The 26,759-nt window shown below is 38.2% G+C and overlaps 1 protein-coding gene across 2 annotated transcripts in view; it reads right to left on the bottom strand.

Moving 5' to 3' along the window:
* drosha (drosha ribonuclease III) overlaps nucleotides 1-26,759 on the bottom strand; it is a 195,722-nt gene that overhangs the window by 63,079 nt on the left and 105,884 nt on the right. For both annotated transcript variants that reach the window (XM_030122783.1, XM_030122784.1), the window contains 2 exons: nucleotides 9,597-9,641; nucleotides 1,171-1,328 (listed from right to left, as the gene is read on the bottom strand). In XM_030122783.1, coding sequence (XP_029978643.1) covers nucleotides 1,171-1,328; nucleotides 9,597-9,641 — 203 coding nt within the window. The remainder of the gene's footprint in view (nucleotides 1-1,170; nucleotides 1,329-9,596; nucleotides 9,642-26,759) is intronic.

Genomic DNA, 26,759 nt, shown 5'->3' with positions numbered 1-26,759 from the left:
TAATAGTGTTAACATTTTTAAGATTGGAATTTGGAACTAAACTATAAACAATTTCTACAATATTATGTGTCAGCTTATTGTTAACACAACTTACAGATCAGAGTAGATCTACAAATACAGAAAACAGGAAAACTATTGTTAATATTATACTTAATTTTCATTTTGTCCACATTTTATTGTTAAAAATGCTGTTATTTTACTTTTGATCATATTGGTCTGCATGTAGCCCCGGAACTAAAACAAGTTCAACATCCGTGACTGTTAATATCAGTGTAATTTTTGCATTTTTGCCAGACTGGAACCTTCGGAGGGCTGGTTTTGGCCCGCAGGCCACCTGTTTGACAACCATGATGTAAAGGAATCTTTATGGGAATTTACAGCCTATTGAAGGAACGCCATAGCAGAGGCTCAAAGGAGAAAATGTTTTCAAAGTCAGCTCTAAGTAAATAAATAAATAAATGAAAAGACATGCATCTCTATCGAAACAGCGCATACCGTAGTACTGAATGTAAAGCTGAAATGAGTTAGATTCCTGGTAATCGCAGTGTGGAGTGAACCATGACAATGACAGCGAAAAAGAAGTGAGATATGTGGCTGCAATGAATGAAAGAAGAAAATTCAAACCTTGTGCCCCAGACAGCCCAGTGAATAAAAACCCCATTTCCCATGGAGCAGCGGGGTTACAGCCTCACAGGTATGGGAGGACTACAGATACGAAGCCTTCACAGTCCCCTGGGCCTCTCTCTCTTTCAGCTGCGAAACCCCCTTAGATTAGGCACCGGGCCAGAAAACCAGTAATCGAAAGGCTATCTTTCACTTTGAACATGACATTCAAGACATCAGTTGTTATAGCGGCAGCATTACGGCCCGCAAGACGGTGTAGGGGCTGCAGGGGGTGAACATAATGATGATGTGGGAGGAGGCTGCTGCCACATTCACAACAGATACAACAATTTAAAATGCTCAGCGTACGATAAAACTCCTGGCATCTCAAATCATATTATACATTATAATACATCAGGGCTCATCACCTCTGAAGGGAACAACAGAGAGCCTTGGCAACTTGTGCAGCATCCTCGCAAATTACATTTGGCCAACTAGTGTCTCACTTTGCATTTTAATTGGCTGTAACTCTATTACGGCCAAACAAACACCGTAGACTGTACTTACAGGGTGAGGTGATTGAAGCCCACAGTCCTCAAGGTGAAAGCTCTGGCGAGAAGACGCACATGTGTGAACAAAACTCCGATAGTCTCCTCAAAGCTGGTCAGTTTTTGGAGGACTGGAGATGTCTCAATCAGCTGCCTGTCAGTCTGCGGCTCCTGGACCTAAACAAACAAAAAACACAGGCAACTCAGGGAGGAACTGGACTTTACAGAGTGAAGGTCTGCTTTTACTCCACTGTGTGTTTTACAGTTTGGGGTGGTCAACCGCATCCCGCATGAAATCAGCTCCATGAAGAAATAGCTTTTTCTCAGTTTGAGATCCCCCATGGATCCGCACACACCCGTATCTCCACTTCATCTAAAATCTATGGCAGAAACCAGAGGTGTCAAACATGCAGCCCACGGGCCAAAACCGGCCCACCAAAGGGTCCAATCCGGCCCCTGGGATGAAATTATAAAATGCACCTTCAGTCCAATTTGATTGCATGTGGTCCTGACCAGAAAAATAATAGAATAATTATCATACTATAATAATATATCATACTTTATAATGAAACCTCCAAATTTTTCTCCTTAAAAAAGTAAAATTACATGAAAATGTTTAATTTACAACCTATGCTTTCACAGAAAATGTGAAAAACTAACAAGGAACTGGTGCAAGGCTGAACCACCCACTACAACTCAGTGGCTTGGGATCGTAAGAGAAGTTTACGCCATGGAGAAAATAACCCATCGGCTTAGAATGAAAGAAAGTGTCTTTGTGACGAAGTAGGAGAAATGGACACAGTATGACAGTGAACAATGCTTAAGGACTGATCGACTCGAATGTATGTACCTTATTTTGATGATAGATATCGGTAACCATAACAGTTATTTCTTCTGTTTTTGTTTCTTTACTTAACATATCTGTTTTATTTCTCTAACTCTACAGTGGAATACATAATTTGAATATGTATCTCTTTGTTAAAATGTGAAAAACCTCAATAAAAATGTGAGTAAAAAAAAAAGTGAATAACCTGTACAAATATGAAGTATTTGAAATGTCTTAATAGAAGTAAATGTAATTTTAACAATATTCTGCCTGTTACTAAATGTTTTGTACATTTGTAGATCTACTATTACCTCTAATTTGGGCATAATATTGTTAAAATGGCACTTATTTTTCTCAATAAATGTCAGGTTGTTTATGGCTGTTCATATTATTCACATTTTTTTAAAGAATAGCTTGATGTAAACATTTTCATAATGTAATTTTCCTTTTCTTCACCCTAAAACACAGAGAGAAGTTTAGTGCTGACATTATTTCTAGTCTATTATGCTATTATTTTACTGGTGTGGCCCACTTGAAATCAAATTGGGGTGTATGTGGCCCCTGAACTAAAATGAGTTTGACACATCTGATTGATGGTATAAACCAGGGGTGTTTAAACATATGGCCCGCAAGCCAAAACCAGCCTGCTAAAGGGTCTAATCCAGCCCGTGGGATGAATTCATAAAATGCGCATTCAGTCCAATTTGACTGGATGTGGGCCAGACCAGACAAAATAATAGAATAATCACCTATATATAATCAAAACCCCAAATGTTTCTATTTAAAAAGTAAAATTGCATGAAAATGTTTACTTTACTATTTAACCCTTTCATGCACAAATTATGAGAACCTTAATCAATTTTTTTTTTTCCTGAGTGTTTTTATTCCTCTTTACGCATGAAAAAAACAATGCAATTGAAACATTTCTTCTGAAAATTAAATAAAAATAAATAAATAAATAAAATAAAAATAATTAAAAAAAATTCAAAAATACATAAAAAAATATTAATAATGAAAAACAAAAATTCTTATGAACCTATTTTTTATTAAGTTGCAAAAATGTCCACTCAGCTGGACACCACACGTTTAATATTTGATGCACAGAAACATGAATTTACTGATAAATTGTGTGAAAACTATGGGGAAGGCTTGTGATTCTGGGGGTTTATGCTCTGGAGAGATCTACATAATGTTACCAATTCATGTCAGAAAAGATATGTAGTGTCTTAAAACTTTAATAAAAATATGTGTAAAAAAAAAAAAAAAAAAAAAAAAAAAACAACGAAAAGAACAACAAAATCCATGAATATAGAAGAGAACAGCTATAGAACAGCTGTCCACTGTAGTGACCAGTATGCATGAAAAGGTTAAAAAGTAAAATTGCATGAAAATGTTTACTTTACAACCTATGACTTCACAAAAAATGCGAATAACCTGAAAAAATATAAAATGTTTGAAATGTCTCTATAGAAGTAAGTGCAATTTTAACAATATTCTGCCTGTTGCTAAATGTTTTGTACATTGTAAGTTGTGCATAATATTGTTAAAATGGCACTTATTTTTCTCAAGAAATGTCAGGTTGTTTACAACTGTTCAGGTTATGCAAATTTTTTAAAGAATAGTTTGATGTAAACATTTTCATAATGTAATTTTACTTTGTTTCACTCTGAAACTTAGAGAAATGTTTAGTGCTGACATTATTTCTAGGCTATTATGCTATTATTTTACTGGTGTGGCCCACTTGAGATCAAATTGGGCTGTATGTGGCCCCTGAACTAAAATGAGTTTGACACCCGTGGTATAAACTACTCATAGAGAACCAAACCTGATGGAGAACCTTCCCTAGTGTTTAATGACAGTTACAGTAGTGGCTCATTTTGTTATGATGGAATAATAAAAGCACAGTTTTTTCTGTACTGCCTCATGCACAAAGTACATGCGGATAAATGCTAATTACGAAAAGTTTATTTGTACACCCAGAGTGCAATCAGAGAAACTAAAGTACACCTTTCCTGATCTGCTAATCCTGCTAATATTAAATGCTTCTACTTGTAATAATTATGTAAAAGCATCGACTGTTACAAATCAACCATCATCAAATCAACAAATGAGGTACAATCATTAGCCTTCCGTTTCAGTTGTTTATTCAAATCTCTAGCTACCCGTGATACAATTTGTTGGTTTTACCCTTTTAAGCAGGTATACTAATTTTTTTATTCTTGCTATACAAAGCATACACATTCCATTTTGTTCACTACTTCTACTTTCTCTGCTTAGAACCGTTCCAGAAATTCTTAGTCATCTCTTACTTCTGAGGTCAGGCTGCAGGTCATGGTGCAATGCTGTCTACAAACTTTGCCTTGTATTCTGTCCTCGATGTGGATTTGCAGAAAAGCCGCCTACAGCTCAAGGTTCATTGACATATTTTACCCGAGGTATACGTTTTTGTATTTTTTATTTATTTATTTTTTTGGGATGTGCATACGTGTGTCAATTGCTATGTTTTCTTTTAAGGTCAGGTCACGTAAATGACATTGGGGAGTGCATTCAGAACTAGATGCTTTAAAATCCTGTATTTAATAAATGTTTCCTGCATAATACGTCCACAGAGCCTTATTCTTCCTTATTCTTCCTCATTCTTCAGTGTCTTTCTACACATGCTCACAGAAACATTCCCTATCAATTACCGGATAACTAGTCTTTCGATGTTAAAGTTCACCTATGTCAACTCTCTTCTTTTACATACTATACATGTAAAAAGACCAGCATAACATAATCAGTTTAGAGTTTAGCTGTATTTTTTTCCCTTCAGGTCTACATGGACTTATTTTAAATTCTTATCAATTCTCCTTTACAAGTTCCCCCCCAGGCGACTGCAGATGTCTGATGGTTGGTTAGGTCTGTGAGCAGGATTACACAAAAACTACAGCAGCAGTTATCATGAACCCTTTCTTTTTTCACTTTTTTGTAATATTGTGAGACAGGGTGTTTGAAGTACCAACGACTGGGTCTTGGTCCTGTAGTTTCGTTAGATATTGTTTTATGAAAAAATAAGAGGGAAAAACAGAGGATCTCAAAACCAAAAGGCTGCGAGTATGTGGCCAGTAACAATCAGCGTGACTACCTCAGGCATCCTTGAATCACACAAAACAAACAAACAAGGATAAAAAAAAAAAAAAAAAAAATCCTTGCTGGCTCAGTGAAGTCGTTCTGCATAAGTGCGTTAGATAAATTCCTTAAATGCAATGAACCACTACAGTATATGCTGCTTGAGGGCCTGTTTAGACTGTGTGTTTTTACTCCGCCTCAAAACAAACTGAGACGATCTGCAGCAGATGGAATCTCTTAGTCATTAAGTTTTAAGTCATACGGCTCGTATTTTCCTCTCTGTGTAAATCTGGTGATGCAAAGGGTCAATTAATGCCTTTTATGACTCAGACTTACTTTAACTTCGCTCGCCTTTTTCTAAAGCAGGCCATGCAAGAGTCACCGCGGGTCTGATGAGCCCTACGACAATCACTTTGATTGTAATTAAATGCTGTAGATTATGTTTTAACACTAACTTTAGGGCATGCTGAGTTCAGAGGTACTCTACTTCAGCGAAATCAAGCTGTTTGCTTTAAGTTGAGTATTGCTCCTGCCTGTGCTCATTAAAAAAAAGAAGTGATATTCCAGAAAATATATGCATACATGTTTGTTGAATCAAGAAATATCCTTATGGGTGGATTAATTAGGCTGCTAGAAATACCTAATTGGTCTCTGTGTGCTACAACTGTAAGCTTGACCAAGACATCTTTCCTGAAGAAAACAGAAACAAGGAGGCGCATAATTTAATGTGGACATTCAAGGGAAATAAAGTACGTTCATTTGACCTTGCTCTGTTTAGCTCCTCACTGTGAACTACTTTACTGATAAGTTGCCTTCAAAGGGTGATGGCCACTTTCTACATTTCCAAGCTCAGCTCTTTCTTTTGTCTGTTATTTTATCAAGAAATGACAAGTAAACAGCTTTTGCAGAATCTCCCGTGTCAAGCCAGAGCGTAGAGCAGAGATGTATTATAAAAGTATTTTAATTGGAGTGCTGCCGGTAATGTCATGGTTTCATCTTCCAATATGTCCTAAGAAACATTTCACTTCTGGCTTTTTTCCCTCTGTTAATTAAAGAAAGGCGTTTAAATGTCATGCATCACAACTAACGACATCTGACGAGTTCAGCACTCATAGGCACTAGCTATCCTTCAGGGGGAATGGCCAGCAGCAAGGCTTCAAACGAAGTGAGGAGAAGGGAAAAAAAAATATCAACAGCAGTTATGAAAAATAAAAAAAAAAAAACACTTTTGAAATGGCTTCAAAGCATCACTTTCAGCTGAGTTCAGACAGCAGGCAGAATCAGAGCCGAGGTCTTCTGAGGCCCAAAAGCCTGACACTCATGTATCTCCCTAATAAACCAAAGTAGAAATTTTGAAATCTAGACTCAACGTAAATGGCGTTCTGGTAAATTATTCTGGATAGCTGGGGTTGATGATGCGCTGGTGCGAATCAAGTGAACAGGAAAGACATGAAGATGTGCCTGTCAACCACAAAGCATTCCTCTGCGCTCTGTAGGGCACGTCGGTGGCAAGGCTAATGTATGCATGTATGCCAAGGATGCGTGTACGCATAATTACCCACGCCGTGGCTGCCTGCCATTGCAATCCACTCAAACCTCATTAAGGCAGCTCTTCTTTCACCTCCATTTTGTCATTCTTGACTTAGTTGGGAAGGGGAAGGGGGGGGGGGGGGGGGTGACACCTTGTTACCTCTCTGCAAAAATTTTTGGCCACAGTGGTCTTGCCTAAACTCCAAAGGGTATTAATCAATTATACAGGAAATAATTAGATAAATAAGTAATGAGGAGGAAGATGTTTTTCCTCATGCGAAGCTGCTTAAATGATATTGTCTCAAGCCAAAAGGTCAGGATGCTATCAAGCCACCAAGAGGTTGGCACACTTTAACAGGCTTTAGCCCGCTGGCAGGGGACCACCTAGAGGAAACCTCAGCTTTGCGCAGTGTGTGGTAATGAGGCCGCGGCTCTGAAGCGGCTAATGACTACTCATGCAGCACACAGTGGAGATTCTCCTTGCACCACAGAGCGGTTGTAGGGCTGACCCCGGGGCTCCACCCTGACCACGGTGCCTGCAGCTGGGGCCTCTGCTGTGCAACTCAACAGGAAAACAGACTGCTGGAGACAATGGGCTGACTGTGGGCACTGCCGAGCAAAACAAAAACATCCTCTGCAGATATTTAGCAAATGCAGAAGCTAAAAAAATACGAGCAACGGCCCTGCAGGTCACCTATATGTTCTATCAACAATAAATAACAAGTTGAATTTGCGAGGTTGTTGGGTTCTACCGCTATGTTTGAGTCCTGTGGTCTTGATGCAGGGGATCAATCTCCCAATAGAAGTGGGTGGTACTTTCACTGGAGGAGAAATTAAATTAAATGAAAGTCCATGGGCCGATCCCAATTCTCATTTTCACCCCTTTCCCTAGGTACTACCCCTTGAAAGGGAGTTGAAAGGGGTAGGAGTTGAAACATTCCCCTACGAAATGACACAACCCTTCGAGACCTGTTAAGTCATCAGCAGTCATCAATGCCGCCATAACAGATGCGACAACTTTGTTTGCGAAAGAATTCACCATGCTGTCAACAGCTGCAACTGTCTCTGTTCCATGGGCTTTGGGCATCTTTTTGCGGCAATCAACCGCAAACCACAGAAATGCGATCTATAACACATTGAAATGCCATTAAACGGACGATCACATGATGAAGTTATTTAGGAAGAAAATAGTTAAATTTGTGTCTTTCTTTTGTCAAACTGCTGCAATTTTTTGCTGTGTTTACCTCCAACTTGCCAATGATTTGAACAGAATTATGGAAAATTTCTGGGGTAGGACCAAGGGGTGGATTGGGATTGAGCCCATATGTGACTTCCTATCAGTGCTCAATAATAACTATACTGATATTTCCAACCATTTCCATGTTATGAGCCATCAAAATATGGCCCATTATAAGTAAAGGCAAATGTTTAATATTTCAAAAATGTATACAAAAATGCAAAAATCTAAATTTCGTAAAACTGTGAACAAACTTTGTAGACATAATCCCAAGGAAGCTACATATAAAATTTGAAATTAATCCGACCAGTAGTTTCTTCAAAGAAACTGTTTGAAGAAATTGTTAACGAAGACAATGACGAAGACAACGACAAAGTTGAAGATGACGCTGGATACAGAACCTTCACAATAACTCACGGCCTATTAAACGGTGAGATAAAAACGATGAAGAGCAAGATGAGGAAAACAAATCTATACAGACAGGTAAAAAAAAACTGAAGATAACGCAAGGTGCTTCAGTGCTCGTTGGCATTCATTCTATACGTCTGTGAATTGTAGGGCAACTTCAACTTCTTCACTATTATTAATGTTGGATTTCTGGTGTTCAATTGGTGAAATAACGCAATACCACCAAAACCTAAATTTGTTGTTTTGACTCGTCAATAAATTTTGCAAAAACCTAAAAAAAACCATTCTGCAAATAATGACAGATTTTATAGTAGCTTCTTTTTTTAATTAACCAACTATTGGTGCAAAGGATGTGTGACAAGATGGTAGATTTTCTGTCTTCCCATAGGGTTTAGAGTAGCTGCATCACCCCATGTAGTAAATGTCGAACAAGTCTGAGAGTTTGGACAGTGGTAAACACTGTCTGAAAACCTGTGAAATCACTTAGAGAGCTCTCATGCCCTGCGGATAGGGACAATGTCTTTCCAGTGTCAGTGTCTATTTGTGAACAGTATCTATACACAGATACAGTAGGTACATAAATAAAAACAGAGCTATTTTTAGAATAACTGGAATATATAAAAATGTACATGTGAAAATGCAGAGACAGTTACGCAGAGGCAAAAGGATGAAAAGAATAAAATGCTTAAAAATGAATCTCGGCATACACACAAAGAGACACTTTCTGAACACAAACACATCAGAGAGAGGATGCCTGACGGTCCCTGGAGGCCCCGTGTGATTCAGGACTGTAATCCTGTTATGGCATCTTTGATCTCTTCTTCCAAATCCTAATTTCAAACAAACACTGTTGACATGTTCAATGTTTCTGGGCAGATCGTGCAAAGCAAAAAAAAAGAGCAGAGCAAAGGCAGAGCGAAGAGACGCAAAAGTGCTAAAGCATGATGATGGAGAAGGGCAGTAGAGGAAGAGGAAGGAAAGATGTAATGGCAAAAAAAAAAAAAAAAAGAGGAGAGATGGAGTAAATAAAAAAGCGGATTAGGGCCTCAACCGAAAAGGAAAGCGGCGAGACAGAGGGCTAGGACAATGAGGAGTGGTGGAGGGCCAGTGGGGGCCTTGTGACAACTATAAAGAACTCATGCAGCCTCGGGCAAGGCTTGCCCACCTCTGTTCACAACATGCACACACTCTCCCAGGAAAAAAAAAAAAAACCATACATTCAGGCTGGAGCACTTCAAAGATGAGAGAACGCTGTTGTGTCTTCGGGGTGAGGTGAGATTTAATGAGAAGCACCTAGCCAAAATAAACATCAATAATAAAACATATCTCAACCAACCTGCAGGGGGTGTAGTGGGTAGTTGAGCCAGACCTCCCGAAGGTCCTGCAACAAGAGAAAGAGGGGGGAAAAAAAGACATACAGAGTTAGACGATGGAGATTTCAACATTACCCTGCTTGTGTAAAAATACATCTATGTTAACATAAAACTAGAAATAAATAATAAAAGATTGTATGCTGAAATGTGAATAAAAAATTTGATAAGATCCGCACAACTTGTGAGCTCCCAAGATGTTTATTCACCATAGTGACGTTTCGGGTATCGATGGTCTGATGAAGGGCTGCCCGAAATGTCACTGAGGTGAATAAACATCTTCAGGGTTTCTGCAGGTATCAGCAAATCTAATTTAATGCCCTTTTTAATGCCACTTTAAACAAATTTAATGCCCATGTCGAGCTGCAGACACAGTTTTATATATAGTTTCACGACCGTTTACCATTGACAGGCTTCAATCAGGTTCTGAATAGTTCCTCTTCCAATCACTTCTGCCGAAACCTGCATTTTCCCATTTTTCCCACATTTGCTAAAATTCCCTCCGCTCTTGCGCCACGGCATGAGCACACTCACAGCACGTTGCATTCCAAGCATCCGGTGTTGTGACATCGTGTATTGGCCATAAAAAATTGCCAATTAAAGGGCTCCACCTGTCAATCATCACACTATACTTCCGATCAAAATTATTAAATGTTTATACATCAAAACAAAATCATGAATAACAATGCTTTTTTTTTTTCCATCAAGTGTATTTAATTTTTTAATGACTGAGCATCAAATTTTAATGCTTTTTAATGCCATTTAAGGCCTTCATTTTCACAAAATCTATTTAATGACTTGTCATGCTTTTTTTGTTCTTTTAATAATCTTTTTATTAGGACGCACTATCACCACAGTTATAAGCATATGTCCAATTTTCCAGTTTTCCAAAAAACCAACTTACAAACAAAAACTTAAACGGAAAAAAAAGGAGAAAAGTAGTACCCCCCCATTCACATTGGTTCACGTTCACTTAATTACGAGTTATAGCTATTCTATTCTGTTGTGTTTTTCGATAGATGTTTTATCAAAGTAAGAGAGGAAAGGCTTCCATGTAATGCAAAATTTCTCGGTGGTTCCTCCGAGAGAAAATTTGATCTTTTCCAGTTTCAAGAAAGACATGACGTCCATTATCCAGGTGTGTTCTGCTGGAGGTTTCGGCAACTTCCAAAGAAGGAGGATACATTTACAGGCAATCAAAGAAGCAAATGCTAACTGACTAGTAATGCTTTTTAATGACCTGCATAAACCCTGTTCCTGGACGCTCACAGGTTGTGCGGATCTTCTCATTTTTAATTCACTGTTCTTTGTGAACCTGCACACCTTTCAGCAACTGGATGTGCGTGTCATCACCTCTTTTCATGTATGCTGAATTGTCACATGTGTTATATTCAAAGCACACGTTTTTCTTTTTAATAAAAACACAAAAATGGGTTGTTTGGATGTTTGTCGTCTTGGTCTAGCTGTCTTAGTTGAACATGTGCACACGAGGAGGCAAACCATGGTATTAACATGATACAATCCCTACAAAAGTAAACGGAACATTAATATTGTCAAAACTTGGTATTTTCACAATGTAGTTACAGCTCAGATATTGCGGTGCTTTCATGTGGTGAGGTGGACTTTCATGACAGTAGCATGCAGACAACAGAGGGGAGAAAAATGACAAATAGCTGCAACATAACAGGGTTATTCCAGCAGAGTACATCCTGCGAGCCAGACTACCCAAGGAAACAAGTCGCATATCCACTGCTCTTTAACTCCAATTTGGTCTCCAGAAATAAAAATCTACCTGTTTAACCCATCCCATTTGATCTCTCTTGCATACAAATTTGGATATTTAGCGTATAGTAAGTTTTTTGAGCTACAAACAACACAGACTGACTTTATCATGTGTAATACACTGCAAAAAAAACAAAACAACAAAAACCCATATTTTGAGACCTTACTTCAGCTTTATTCAGCAGCTATTATCTGGGACGGTGGCTCTTTCTGAATGTCAACCATTGATTTCACATTTCATACTGCATTTTCATTCTTCTGCTGCAGATGTGACAGATGGTTGCATGACAGGAGCATGCTACTCTGTGTTGTGTTTGAGGACGCCATCAGCAGCTCATTTGGGGGGTGGTGAAAGAACAGCAAATGATTCAGCATCTCATTTTCAGGCACAGAGGTCTGTATATCGACCACCCACAAGGGAGTTAGGTGGGGGGTCAGGGATGTGGATTTGAGTGGAAGAAGAGGGGTAGTTTAAGGGGTGGGGTTTTTTTTTTTTGCACAACTTTGACAGTTGTCGGCTGGAGACGCAATGACAGTGACAGTATTGCTTTTGCTTTTATCCCTCCCCGTGTGTGGTAACAAAAAGGAAAAAAACAAAAAAAAAAAAAATATAAGATCAAAACATGTATTCATCTCAGTGTCCGTGCAGCGAGATCCGAAGGTGGATGAAGTACTCACATCCTTTAACAGTGTTTTCTCTGTCATTCTAGTGCTTAGGTGCAGCGAGCAATTTTGGAAAACACCTTGGCCAAATTAATGTACAATCAATACAGAGCGAATCAAAAATAAATGGTGTTTCCCAGCTCTGATGGTTGTCATTGGCCACAATGGAATTTTATTTTTAAGCTTTTGGATGTTGCTTATTTGTTATCTGCTCTAGTTTTTTGTTTGTTTTTTTTGCAATTTTCTGTACACAGGTATGAGATTCTGGCAACACTAAACTATTTCAGTCAGTATCCTCCTCCCTTCTGCTATATGTGAAATGATCAACATGAGATCTAAATGTTATTATTATAGAATATATTATGTATCTATACACAAGTGGAAAGATTAATAATGTACCAGTGCATCTAAAGGGGTAATGACCTTGACTAAAAAATGAAGCAGGTGCAGAAGTATTTTTAAAAGTGTAATACCATCAGATTGGCTTTAATTGGCTCCAAAAGGCCCTGGCTCCCATAGACTTATACTGAACTTCTCTGTAATAATATCGAGTCAGGTTTCATGTGTTTTATCTAGACACTCTAAGAAGTGGTAGTCTAGCTTTATTTTTTTCCCCTCTACCAATTAGATCTCAGGTCAAATCGCAAATATCTGCCATGTGGGACTTTGACTGACAGGTCTATATGACAGCCAATTTGGAGTTTGAGTTTGTTTAATCAAACTTTTTGTTTCTTGATAGACAGCTCATCTCTGACCCCTCGGGCTCCAGTAGTTCAGCCCTTTTGTCTAAATATGGCCACTTCTAGCTCCAAAAAGCCAACATGGCAACGGACGGGCTTCAAAGCAGCACTTCGGAAACCACTGGGGAGTGTGATGGTTCCTCCCACTAATCATATACAGTCTATGAGTACGTCACATCAAGAGTGTCTAAGAGATATAGTTTAGCAAAAAGTACAATATTTGCCTCTGAAAAGTAATGAATTGGATGTATGAAGCTGCATTGAAGGGGTCATATTTTGCTAAACCCACTTTAATTAGTCTGTGGTACATTTATTTGTGTATTTGGGGGCCGTAAAAGTTCGAAAAGTTTGAATTTGAACCCTTCAGGTGCTGCAAAACTATCTTTATATTCATTCTGGCAAAAATCGAGTGGATTTCTACAACCCGTTTTAATTCCTGCTTACTTTGTTACGTCTTTAACTAGTTACGTCACAATATTTTCATAGATAAGGTCAAAACTTCCGACGAACATTTCTCACAGTACACCATAATTACTTGTCAGCAGAAGCGGTTGTAGTCCATACTGAAAATATGTCCAAACTGAGCCGATTACCTAAAATGTTTAGTTGTCGGTTGAACGGGACAGAGCAGCACAGTTAACAACCTGGAGGGGGTGGGGCATGAAGTGGCTGATTTGCATTTAAAGGGCCAGCGCTCAAAAGGACCTTTCTGGTGTCATTACTCAGAAATAGGGTTGAAGATGGACCTGTGGAGTTGAATTAATGAAGAATTCAGACCCAAGCATAGCATTTACAGTTTATGTAGACCACAGGGAAATGTTTTAAAATGCATAATTCCATTCAAAAAAAAAAAAAGAAGCAAAATATCACTCCTTTGAATGTAAATCCTGGAGTACAAGTTGGTGTCTATCTCATGATGCAGATTTTGTTTCATGACAGACGTTTTTAGACTGGCAGTAAATAGAAATTGCTGGTCAGATTTTGTCAGATTCTACTTCTCTACTCCATATCTTGAGAGTGAGGCTTAGAGAAGTGGCTTCATTTTGTTGCAACAGCATGGAATGACATCAGGTCATCTAGCTTTATATTTAGCCTTCTGATTTGGATTAAGAGGAGAGAGCTGCAGGAGGAAGATGTGTATTATCAAATTTTGTGATGTTCTCCCTGATTTCACCTCCTGCAGCTTTAAGTACAGTACTTAGCAAATGTACTTAAGCTAAATTATACCACTGGTAAGATCGAATGGTAGAGAGCCAAAGACTAACAGAGACTGATGCAAAGAGAGAGAGAGAGAGAGAGAGAGAGATGTAGCTTTACAGTTGTTGCCAAGGACAACGCCAGTCTAAAGCAGTTTTGGGCCTGAGGTCTGATGCTGAGGAAGTCATAGGAAGTAATAGTAATGTGTTGAGGGCCTTTAAAGTACAGTATCACTCAGGTGTTTAAAGGGTTCAAGGAGGTAAAGCCTTTAAAATGCGGTGCTAGCCCACGGGGGGGTTGTGTGTGGTCAGCAGCATGGAGTGGGCGCCTCATCTTCTCAATCCACCCAGCTGGCAACCCATCGCCTTGAGCAGCCAATGAAAAATTCATGAAAGTGGTCAATACGTGTGAGCAAATGCTTCCTTTTGGTTGTGTCTTAGCCCGGGACTGGAGTTGAAAAGCACTAAGTACATAGCAGGTATCAAGTCAACACGGAGCCTGCCGGTGAATACAACATCGCGTGGATTGGACTTTATGGAGGATGGCATCGCTTAAAGGAAAGTCAATAACACTGGCTAATGGATTATGGATCATGCTTTTGATGTAGTGATTTTACAGCCTCACAAATTGCTTTAAAATACACATGAAAGTGATGCATCAAAAGCACAAAAGAAAAACAGGGGAGGGGGGGATAAAAGAAAGAAAGACAAAACAAAGCACGGACAAGTTGCACTGGTTTGTGATAGAGGCTTATGATTAAAATCCATGCACAGGGTGCACATGATCCGCCCACATGCTGTATATAGACCCGAACAACTAATGTTTCAATTACAGCCATTCTAAAGACAAGGCAGACAATGATTAAGCCAGCATCGAGTGGGGGATTTAAGAATAACAACAGGTCCCCACCACCACCACCACCACCATCACCACCCTCCCTCTCTCTCTCTCTCCCAGCACAAGGAAGGTATAATTACTGGGGGAACAAATCATCATGTGCAGCAACTGAATCACAGCCATTTGGAGGATGGAGCTCTTGTGCTGCTAAAAGAAAAAAGGAGGGGAAAAAAGCGACATGCAAACATGTTTATTTGAATGTCAAGCCATAATGAGTATTGAATTTAAAAGCAAATGAGAGACAACTTGCTCCAAACAGCAATGATCTCTGTTTTAAGGTGGGCTTCAATCAGAGCGGCTCAAACCCACGAGGGAATCTAAATGCTGGCTCAGTCTTCCACGTACTCAGGGCTCGCAAGCCAACCGTGAATAGTCAACACCACTATAACTCCAAGCCATAAACCTCTGGGATTGTTGGGCCATCCATGATTGGGACATAATGGTGCTCTTCACTGACAAGGTCCAGTGGTCTCTGACAAATTGGTCTCTTGCTACAGGCTGCCAATCAATTCATCAAACGTAGTAGTGCAGCGGAGAAATCAATAAGATAGCATCGCTGATCGATACGGACATGAAAGCAGCCATAAGTCCAAAACAGAGGCGTCTGTCAGTGAATGCTCAAGGTGATCTTCCCAAAACTAATGCGACTCTTCGGCGAGGTCTGTCGTGGGTTTTGTGGCTGAGGTGTGGAGCAAATAATTCAGTGTGGGGGCAGAAAAAGGGTACGAATATGAATGCAAATGGCTTGTGAATGCGTGAGTGCCTACTTTCTCTCGGCTATTACCACACCAAGGACACAGAAAGAGAGGAGAATACAGTCATTCAAACGTTAGAAATACCCGAAGGACAAAATATACTAACTACGCAAGTGTCAACAGGGGAATCGGACAGGACATTGAGTGCTGAGGAGATAAAGAGTGGTTGAATGAAAAGAGATATTGAGTGTGTTTGTGGTTCATGTGAAAGAAAACAGAAGCATGCTCGATCTTGGGTAGAGTCATGTCCACTGGATGCTCTTTTAAAAAGGAACACGAATGAAAAGACTCGGTGTTTATGCAGAAAGAGATGGCTCGAGTCACGGCTGTTAAAGACAGAGGTTACCGCTGCAGCAACACAGAGAGTTTGCGGAGGTGTTTGTCAGGCAGCCTTTCACCTGTGTCAGCATGAAAGCCTAGCACACTCTACTGGTGTACCAAGAGACCAAATTAATCACAGTAAACCATGATTATCAGGCAGAATTTGAATTACAGGCGACTTCTGCAAAAAAAAAACTATTCAGAATAAACACCAGCAATTTAAATGAGATAATGTGGATGTTTTGAAGTGGGTTTGTATGGGGTACTCGTGTATAATCAGTGCAGTGTACAAAGGTAGATGAGATGGCGTGTCACCAGTTTGGACACAGAAGTACTGACAGGAAAAATGAGCATTCATCATGGTAGATGATGTATTTACAATATTTTGCTTCGTGTTGCCATCAGACAACCCTTACCATCAGGTGATTGAGGCCTTTACATTGTCCTATACAGCACTACCACACTCCTGTGACACTGTAATTTTACCTCACGTGTGATGTACTGATTCTGTATGGCTGCCTCAGCTGTATGAATTCATCAGCTGACGATCAGGGTTAGCTATACAGAATGAGAGATAAACACAGGTGATCTTTGCAGGCCTTGGCCGAGGTATTAATGCAGCCTCAACTCTAATTTCCATTAGATTCTATTTGTACCAAAGAGCTTTGCCAAGTAATGTGGAACACTTTAATTGGATAAAATTGAACAAAAGACGGTCCTGTTATCAAATAGTCTCATCTATTAGTCTATCTTGATGAACTTGCAGTTGAATGGCTCATTAAACTAAATTGATCGATTATAGTTCTTAAAAAATTAAGAAAATTAGAACTGGCTACATTTCTGCACTACATTTCTTTTTATCTATGACTTTGGTGGAGCAAACTAACTTGTTAAAAGAACAAAAGTCACACAATAATGTCACTGAATGACTGAATAATTCTTATTTTAGATACATTAATATACAGAACAGATATTATTTTAACAGACATTTCAATGAAAACAGGAATAATCAGAAACCAAAGGCTTATTTTTCCTTATCCCACTTCCATCCCTTGAATTACCCAGAAAACTAAAAATGCAAAAGAAATATTCTAAATTAAATTATATTTCCTAATTATATTACATATACAGGGTGGGGAAGCAAAATTTACAATGAACATTTAGTTGTTTTTTCTCAGCAGGCACTACGTCAGTTGTTTTGAAACCAAACATATATTGATGTCATAATCATACCTAACACTATTATCCATACCTTTTCAGAAACTTTTGCCCATATGAGTAATCAGGAAAGCAAACGTCAAAGAGTGTGTGATTTGCTGAATGCACTCGTCACACCAAAGGAGATTTCAAAAATAGTTGGAGTGTCCATAAAGACTGTTTATAATGGAAAGAAGAGAATGACTATGAGCAAAACTATTACCAGAAAGTCTGGAAGATACTATTAAAGAAGAATGGGAGAAGTTGTCACCCGAATATTTGATGAACACTTGCGCATGTTTCAGGAAGCGTGTGAAGGCAGTTATTGAGAAAGAAGGAGGACACAGAATAAAAACATTTTCTATTATGTAAATTTTCTTGTGGCAAATAAATTCTCATGACTTTCAATAAACTAACTGGTCATACACTGTCTTTCAATCCCTGCCTCAAAATATTGTAAATTTTGCTTCCCCACCCTGTATATTATAATCCTTAAATATTTTATTTTACTTGTTAAGAGAGCTCCATGTGACCAAACTGACTAATGTTCTGACAAGTAAAATTGCTGATTTGTCAAAGGTCTAGTAGTTTCGAAGAGCGACACATAACTGCTTTAGTTCCTTATCTGCAGGGTCTAATGAAAAGGTTAAGGGGGTTTAAAAAAAAAAAAAAAAGAGTATTGATTTATTGGTAGTAAAAATGCGTTTTTGTGGCTGTTGTCATACGTGGCAGCACATCTGTTTACTTTCTTTGCCAGGACTTCTTTCTGCTTCTCCAAACTGGGCCACTGCTAAATATGCAGACCACACGTCAAATAATCCAGGCTCAACCTTGAACAACAAAAAAAGAAAGAATTTAAGATTCAAACCATATATGTTATCACTGGTCGAGTCAGTCACGAAAACCTCCTATAACCCCCCCTTTATTTTTTCTGCATTTAGAAATGATGGGATAGCAGGAGGGTGCAATGCCATTACCACCAAAAGCAACAACCCCAGTGCCTTGGTGATGATCCCCGTTGTCACAGCAACCTTTGTCACACGTGGCGTATGAGTGTGTCCATGTGTTGTGAGTGCTGTTAACAAAGTCAAAGATAAGCCCATGGGCAAGTAGTGAGATCATCATTATGGTGATTGCTCCTCAGAAGTAGCACTTCCCTCAAGACAGCACAGTGGCATCAACATCTTTTCCAAGCAATATAGCCCTGCTGTCGAGTCCAGGTTGAGAGAAACTCTGCAGCTCCCCTGCAGACGATGCTCCCTGCCTCTCTGCTGATGCTTTAATAACCGCCATAGTAATGTCATTAGCAAATTAGCATCTATTGTTTCCTCTGGGCTTCTGTGTGCAATGGAGCTAGCTTCGATCCTCAGCAAGAGCCCATGATCTTCGAGAACTAGGCTCAAAAAAAGGTGATGTTTTGAAAGAAAAACAAGAGGGTGGAAATAACTGTTGCGTTCCAGCCATGAATGTCACACCAATTAGGGAATAATGAAGAATGAAGGTTAGGGAAAAAAAACAAAAAAATAGGGCTACTGTTTGTCAGGCTTGGGTCTCGAGGTGGAAATTACATGCAGGCTTTGTCTTAGGTAGTCAATTCTGAATTGTACCTCCGGAGCTTTTGTTTTGACTTGTCATAAGAGGACTGGAGCGAAACATCTGTGGGGGTAATGACATCCTGGAGTGTTAGAGGAAGGAAAGAATGGAAAGGAAAAGAGGCAGAATACAAGAAGGAGCCGAAGAGAGACACCAGCCAGAATTCTGTTGTTACAGAATGAAAAGAAGGGTAGAGGACTGATCACCCAAGTGTGAATGGAATAGCATACCATCAAATAGGAGAGGCAAAAGCTTCCGGAGTGCGATATGGAAAAATGTGGAGGCCTTCACTTTTGGAGCTCATCTCATTAGATTGGTAATGTGCTGTGTGAAGACTCATTCTTAGACGCTGGAAAGGCAGAAGGATCTGAGTGGCTCTGCAGACCGGAGAAATTTATATCACCCTCTGTCCACTTCTCGTTGGCCTACCTCCCCCCAACTTTCCACCACTATACCCATCATCCCGCTTGGCTGGTGGGTGGCTTTCTGCTCTCTGTCCATCTGTCTCCTCTCAGCTCCGTATGACAGAGCAAGTCATCTGGAGGATTCAGCAAGGGAGGACAGAAAGCTATAGTATTTCAATCCATACTCCACGTCTGAAAACCCTCACATTTTGTACAAGCTGTCAATGGAGTCGACCGACGACTCCACTTAACATCCTGTAATTATTGGCAATTTTATGCAAGTCACGGAAGCATTATTTCTTATTTGGATACTTTAAATAAGGTCTTATTCCAAGCATTTTCTGATCAAGATGTGCTATATGCAGATATTATTCAGGATTTGAGAGGATTTCTTGCCTCTCTGTTGGGTTTTAAAAGGATTTTATGATACATGACCTTACTTTACGGTCAGCTTTGGGATTGTACACAAATAAACTACCCAAAAGTTTCTAAGGCATGGCCAGAAGTTCACATTTCTCATCAGGAGGAGAAACACACTTTACCATAATCAACAGATTTTTTTTTGATCTGCTCAAATACAGCAACGCCAATGTATTTAAGAAGATGGATGAGGGAATCAAAGAGGGAGGTATGATCAGTGATTTTATGTTGCTTTTATGCTTTCATTTGCATCAAATCAAAGGTCTTAAGAGAGGCTTTAAGCCGTGGATGAACTCTTAGTCGGAGCTGAAGGATCAGGTGGAACACTGATGACTGGAAAGTAATAGTAATGTCGGTCAGTAAAAAAAACCCAGATATCTTGCTGTAAAGAGTTACTTATTTTTAAGTACGGGGTTGCTTATCATTTCCATTTCTCCATCTCAAATATTCCAATCACCGTTTGTATCCAGTCGTTAGTTGTAGGTGGTTCTAATCTGCACCATTTTTTGGTAATAGCCTTTTTACTGGCTGCTAATAGTATTTTAAACAAATATCTATCATTTTTTCTTATATTAATACCAATACTACATCACCAAACGTGTTTTAGGAATTGCATAACCTAATATCTTAACAATTGTTGAATATACATTATCCCAGAATGATGCAAGTTTAGGACATAACCAAAAGACATGTGCATGATTTACGTTGATATCTCCACATTCTCTCCAACAACGCTGAACTCTGGACATATATTTAGCTGTAATTTTAAGAGTTATAAAAAATCGAATGATATTTTTCAAGCAATGCTCCCTCCATGTTCTTGAAGAAGTGGTTAACTGTTGAGTTCTCCAGATATTGATCCATTCCTCCTCTGAGACACAGGATGTTCTCATGATCTTATTTGGTCATATGATCGATTTGTCAGAGGGATCATACATGTTATCGTCAAATAATGTTTGTTAATGTCCATTTTATGGCTTGTTTATATGTGTTATCACAATATTTTAGAGAGTGTAGTCCTAATCTATGACCCCTAAGACCATTACTATCGTTAGCACAGGTTGCTAAGCTAGTGAGATTGTTTCATTCTATACATAGCAATACTTTACTGTCAGTTCAAACTGAAGTGTCTGGTTTCAGTCTGCGTTTACCTGCAGAGTTGACGTAACACATTGTGTTCCCGCTGTTGAAGGAATAATGGCAATTAATTGCCACAAGTCAATCGGCTGCATATCCAACTTCTTAACTCCGATATGAGGTGAACCTATTTTACACAGATGCTTTAGACTTATCTTAGCATGAAAACATTACTGATGACCTAAGTAGACTGTAATAATCTAGGTAATTAATGGAAACACTGCAGCTGTAGGTACATGATAATGTGGATGACTTTGTATATTTCATGTAGATATTAAACAAATATGTGGATGTGTGCTTCAGTCTAAAGCAAAGTAAAAACATAAATCAGTTTAAAGGAATATATAAGACACATTTTTTTTAAAGAAATAAAAAGATGAGGAACAGGAGTTTGTCCCAGGATTGTATTGGAAGTGTTTGAAAAAGAAAATACAGCTGTATTGTTTTGTGCTGTTCTGTTTTCTATGGTATGGCTAAAGATAATAAGTATGGTATGTTATAACTTGAGCTCTTTTTCAGAAACTTAGTGGCTGACTCGTTCTTTTTTATGGACTGTACACTACCAGTCAAAAGTTTGGACTCACCTGGTTTTTCTTTATTTTCATGACTATTTACATTGTTGATTCTCACTGAAGGCATCAAAACTATGAATGAATACATGGAATTATGTAGCTAAAAAAACTGTCATAACTCAAAGCATGTTTTATATTTTAGATTCTTCAGAATAGCCACATTTTGCTTTTATTACTGCTTTGCACATTCTTGGCATTCTCTCGATGAGCTTCATGAGGTAGTCACCTGAAATGTTTTCCAAAAGTCTTGATGGAGTTCTCAGTGATGCTGAGCACTTGTGGGCCATCTGTGGTCCATCTCATGCCATTTAAATGAGAAGGTGAGTCCAAGCTTTTGACTGGTGGTGTATATATCAGTCATGTAAAACTGGGGTAGGACAATGTGAGCTAGACTTCTTCCTACTCCATTTCAGACATAAAGCGTTACTGGGAAGCCACAGTGAGGTAGTTGTACATTGTGTGACTTTGATATATTGAAGTGTTCCATTTGGATTTGTGGTTTCTCTTTGCCTTTTGTTCGCCTTTGTATTTTAATACTGGCTATGTTTGAAATAACGTTTATCATTGTCAATATTATGATCATTTCAATCCTAAAATGAAGAATTTCCAGTCAAATACAACAATAAAAAGCCATCACACACAGTTTAAGCCTCCAGACACCAACGAAAAAATAGTGGAAAACTAGTTGCAACTTCCCAGAAAAATATGATTCAGGTTGTGAATTGTAATTTTACCTCAAAAGATTGCTCGCACTTACTCCAAAATTTCACCTTTAGTCTGTCAACTGTTGCTTTAACTATAAAAATGGAATGAAGTAATACTTTTCCAAATATTGAAAAACCTGAGTGAAGTATGTTACAGGTTAATAATGCATATTGATCATATAATCTTACTTTAATTTCACTTGCATCATCTCAATCAATTCATTTGCTTTACTTAAATGAATCAAAACCCTTTGCAACCTAATTGTGTGTGAAGTTTGAAGGTTGTACATAACACATGCATATGGTTTTCCATCCTTCAATTACATGTAAGACAACTTCAAGATCCCTTTTTTCAGTTTGTAGCTCACAGTCGTTTTATTTCCTCATTTCTTCATTTATTTAACACTCCTCCAATTTCTTGCCAAAACTGCAGAACTTGCATTCATTTCAAATGGACTCCAAATGCCAAAGGAACACTTTAAAGCAGAACAAAGAACGTGGATCCATTGTTAGCCTTTTGGGCATAGTTACACATGTTCCCACAGGATTTCATATTTGATTTTAGGCTTGTTAATGGTAACTTGAGAGTTAAATACCTCGGCTGCCGTTTAAATGGCAGCACTTTGATGCCTTTGTTCACATCGGCTCGTGTTATCTGAGGTTCTCTGATCATTTGTGTTAATTCTCAGTCTGAATGACAGGAAAAGGTGATCATGCACTTACTGTGAGGACACTGACGCACCAACTACAGTCATTACTCTGAATGTGTTAGTATGGATGTCCTTGAATGGAATCTAAAGCAATGATATTTATATATGCACTTATCATTATTACTATTGAAAGGCAAAGTATGCAGTATTATTTGCTTGTAAATATGCTTTTTAAATATACAACATAAGACTCGGCTTTTCCCCATTCAATAAACTCAGCAGAAGGAGAGTGCTGTTCAAATGAGCAAAAGAATTCATATAGAGAGCATCACAGAGAGAAAAAAAAAAGGAGTGAACCTGACAACAATAAAACATTACATCGTGATTCTGTGGCAGCGGTTGTATTCTGAAAACACACATAAATACACCAACACATTCGCAAAACTCTACGAGAAGGATGTAGGAGCAATATGCAACTGAAACACAAGCTTCATTTCTGCTGTGTGTCACTGTTGGGTCTGTTAGAGGCGATAGGCTGGAAGATCTGCATGTACGTGTCATTGAGTGCTGTCAAAACTGGCCAAAAATTATGTTCGATTATTCTTTGTAAAAATACATAAATAAATAAATAAAAACTAGGTTGGTACAAAGTATTCAAAGGTGCATTTTTTGGGGGGCATTTTGTCCAAAAAACATCATAACCTACACACTATGTATTTGAAACCTACACACATGTATTTAAAAGGAAAGATATTTTGCTTTTTTAAATAGAATTCTGCATTTTAAAACATGTCCCTGTGGTCTACATAAACTGTAAATGCTCTGCTTGGGTCTGAATTCTTCATTAATTCAACTCCACAGGTCCATCTTCAACCCTATTTCTGAGTAATGACATAAGAAAGGTCGTTTTGAGCGCTGGCCCTTTAAATGCAAATGACCCCACCCCCTCTAGGTTGTTGGCTGTGCTGCTCTGTCCCGTTCAACAAACAACTGAACATTTTAGGTAATCGGCTCAAAGTTTGGACATATTTTCAGTATGTTCTGTAACCGCTGCTGCTGACAAACAATTATGTCGTACTTGGAGAAATGTTCGTTGAAAGTCTTGACCTTATATGTGCAAATGTTGCGACATAACTAGTTATAAAATGTAACAAATTAAGAAGGAATTGAAACAGGTTGTTGAAATCCACTAGATTTTTGCCGGAATGAATATAAAGATAGCTTTGCAGCACCTAGAGGGTTCAAATTCAAACTTCATGAACTATTAGGGTCCAAATACAGAAATAAATGAACCAAAGGCTAATAAAAGTAGGTTTAGCAAGATATGACCCCTTTAAGGAGGGCTGTCAAAATTAATGCGTTAATGCGTATTAATCCATCATTGTGATTAATCTGATTAAAAATATTAACGCAATTAACCCATCTCTTGTGCAAAATGACTCTGAACTTCTCTGCCAACACATTTGGAGCAGTTTGTCGAAGTAGAGTTAGCGTCGCGCATGAACAAATGGGCAGTTGATCCGGTAGTGACAGGCGGCAGAACCAACCCATAAAGATGGAAGATGTTAAACAGTGCATTGGCTCTCTGGATGTAAATATGAAGAAAAAAAGAAATAAAACACCCAAGATGGAACAGTTGTTCCAAGTTGTTTTGTTTGAAGTTGTTGAAGGTGTTTAATAAACATTTAAGTGTATATATATATATATATATATATATATATATATATATATATATACATATTTATTCCCTTCTTTCCTGAGTCTGTTTGTTCATGCAAAATTAAACAAGATAAATATAGATTAAAAATAAATTATATTTAATCGAGATGAATCAAAATTAATCAACAGCAAACCTGTGATTAATCTGATTAAAATTTTTAATTCTTTGACAGGGCTAATTTTAAGTTAATATTGAACAGATAAGCTGTGCTGTGATTACACTATTTCCCTTATATCTATAGGTAAATATGTCAGTGTATTACCTGCATTAGACAGCTGCTGACACATGTACCACTGTTATGGCGACACTGGCATAATGTAAAGAACAACCTTCCACTCCGATATTCAATGGTCCACAGTTTATGTCAGTTTAGTTTAATATCCACCAAAAGCAATTATTTGTCAGAGCATAGCTTGCATACAACTTAATCCCGCGGTCCCTAACTATTCCCCAATGGGGCCTTATAGGTTACATGGAGTAAAAATCCCTCTCTGTGTGGCTACGTTAGGCTGTGAACTCTGCCATCATTACTGTGGGGCTGTTATTGAATTATTCAGCTTCAGCTTGACCTACACTTTATTTTAAACCACACAAAGTATCACTGTGTGACTCCTGTCCATCATGCATTGCACTCAGTGTGGTGGCCCAAACCCACATGAAATCTCGTGAGACCTGCAGTTGCAGTAGCGCTACACAACCCAATATTAATTTGAATAATAGAATGCCGGTTTTTGTTTACAATGTGAAGATATTATTGAATTTAGAATATTTGTTGACAGCACTAGTGTGCTTTGCCCAGAGTTTTATCTCTAAGACTGAGCTGTTCAGTGAGCGAGAAAGAGCAGAAAGTGAAAAAATACCACCACATACTGAGAAAGTTTATTATTCTAAGAGTCTATATATGGAAACCTTCCATACTTTGACTTCTTGGAGTGGGATTCTTGGGTTTTCTTCCCCACAAGGCATCATTTTCAGGCGCCATGCTGTACGACTATACATTCAAATCCTGTGTTCACTTTTCATTGTATTCTTCATCGGAAGTGCAGGATACAACAAAATAGTGATGCACTCAATGTTATCTTATTAAGACGACATAAAAATAAATAACAGACAAATGGGATACTAATGAGCACAATGTTGTTACATGTACGGTTGTGATTAAAAAAAATATCTTTAAGTTTATATTTTTATTGTAGCACAGGTGTCCAACATGTGGCCCATGGGCCAAAACTGGCCCGCCAAACGGTCCAATCAAGCCCGTGGAATGAATTTGCAAAGTGCAAAAATTACACCGAAGATATTAGCAGTTAAGGATGTTGAACTTGTTTTAGTTCAGGCTCCACATACACCACAATGTGATCTCAGGTAAAACAAGTGTTGCCAGGCACAACAAACCCCCCCCCCCCTTGCATGTATTGTAGCTTATTTTGGCATCAATTCAGCTGAAGTCATCATGTCTATGCATGTGCTGATGTCAGCATATGAACTGCCTCTATATATGTGCCAACTCTGAAGTAAATTTAAACTAAATTTATGTTTTTATAGACAGTTAATATTTCACCCATTAAATGTAAATAGGAGAAAAAAAAAGATTTAAAAAATTCATAAAAATTTGAACTTTGACCTACTTTTCCCAAAATGTAACTACATCTATTCTGGGTCACTGGCAATCTATAAACCAAATTTGGTATAAATTCAACCAATAGTTTTACTGCTAGAAAAAACAAACGGAACCAAAAACAATACCCCTTGCCTTCCTTTCGGGTGGCAGGGTAATAACAGCACAATAACCTATTAATAATGATTCCAAATTAACTTCTTGTTTAATGTGAAAAATATAAATATTACATTGTGCCTATAAATAATGACCACGTCAGATTTTTCTTTTATTGCAAAACAAATTACATTAAATTATAAAAATACTTAATACATACTTACTACTTAATACAAGCTATCACAACAAAAAAAAAAGATGTGAATAACCTTACCTATTATTATATTACTAAATGTTTTGTGCTTTTGTAGATCTGATCCATAATGCACATGTATAAATGATAAGTTGAGGCAGAATATTGTTAAAATTACGCATATTTTTCTTAAGATTTTTTTTTTTTTTTCCCCAGGCTATTCACAACTTTTTTTTGTTTGGATAGTTTCTAAATGTAAATATTTTCATAATTTAATGGGGGTTTTTTTGCACTAAAACAAGGATAAAAATTAGTAGCTGTCATTATTTATATGTTATTATTTTACTGGTCCAGCCTACTTGAGATCAAATTGGGCTGAACGTGGCCCCTGAAAGAAAATGAGTTTGACACCCCCAATTTAAACCCACAATTACCAATGTCTGAAAGTTATCCAGGTTGAAATGCACCCC

The sequence above is a fragment of the Sphaeramia orbicularis genome, chromosome 20, assembly GCF_902148855.1.
Source record: "Sphaeramia orbicularis chromosome 20, fSphaOr1.1, whole genome shotgun sequence".
In the NCBI taxonomy this organism is placed as follows: Eukaryota; Metazoa; Chordata; class Actinopteri; order Kurtiformes; family Apogonidae; genus Sphaeramia; species Sphaeramia orbicularis.
The sequence above is the reverse complement of the archived record's forward strand: the minus strand, read 5'-3'. Positions and strand labels throughout refer to the sequence as shown.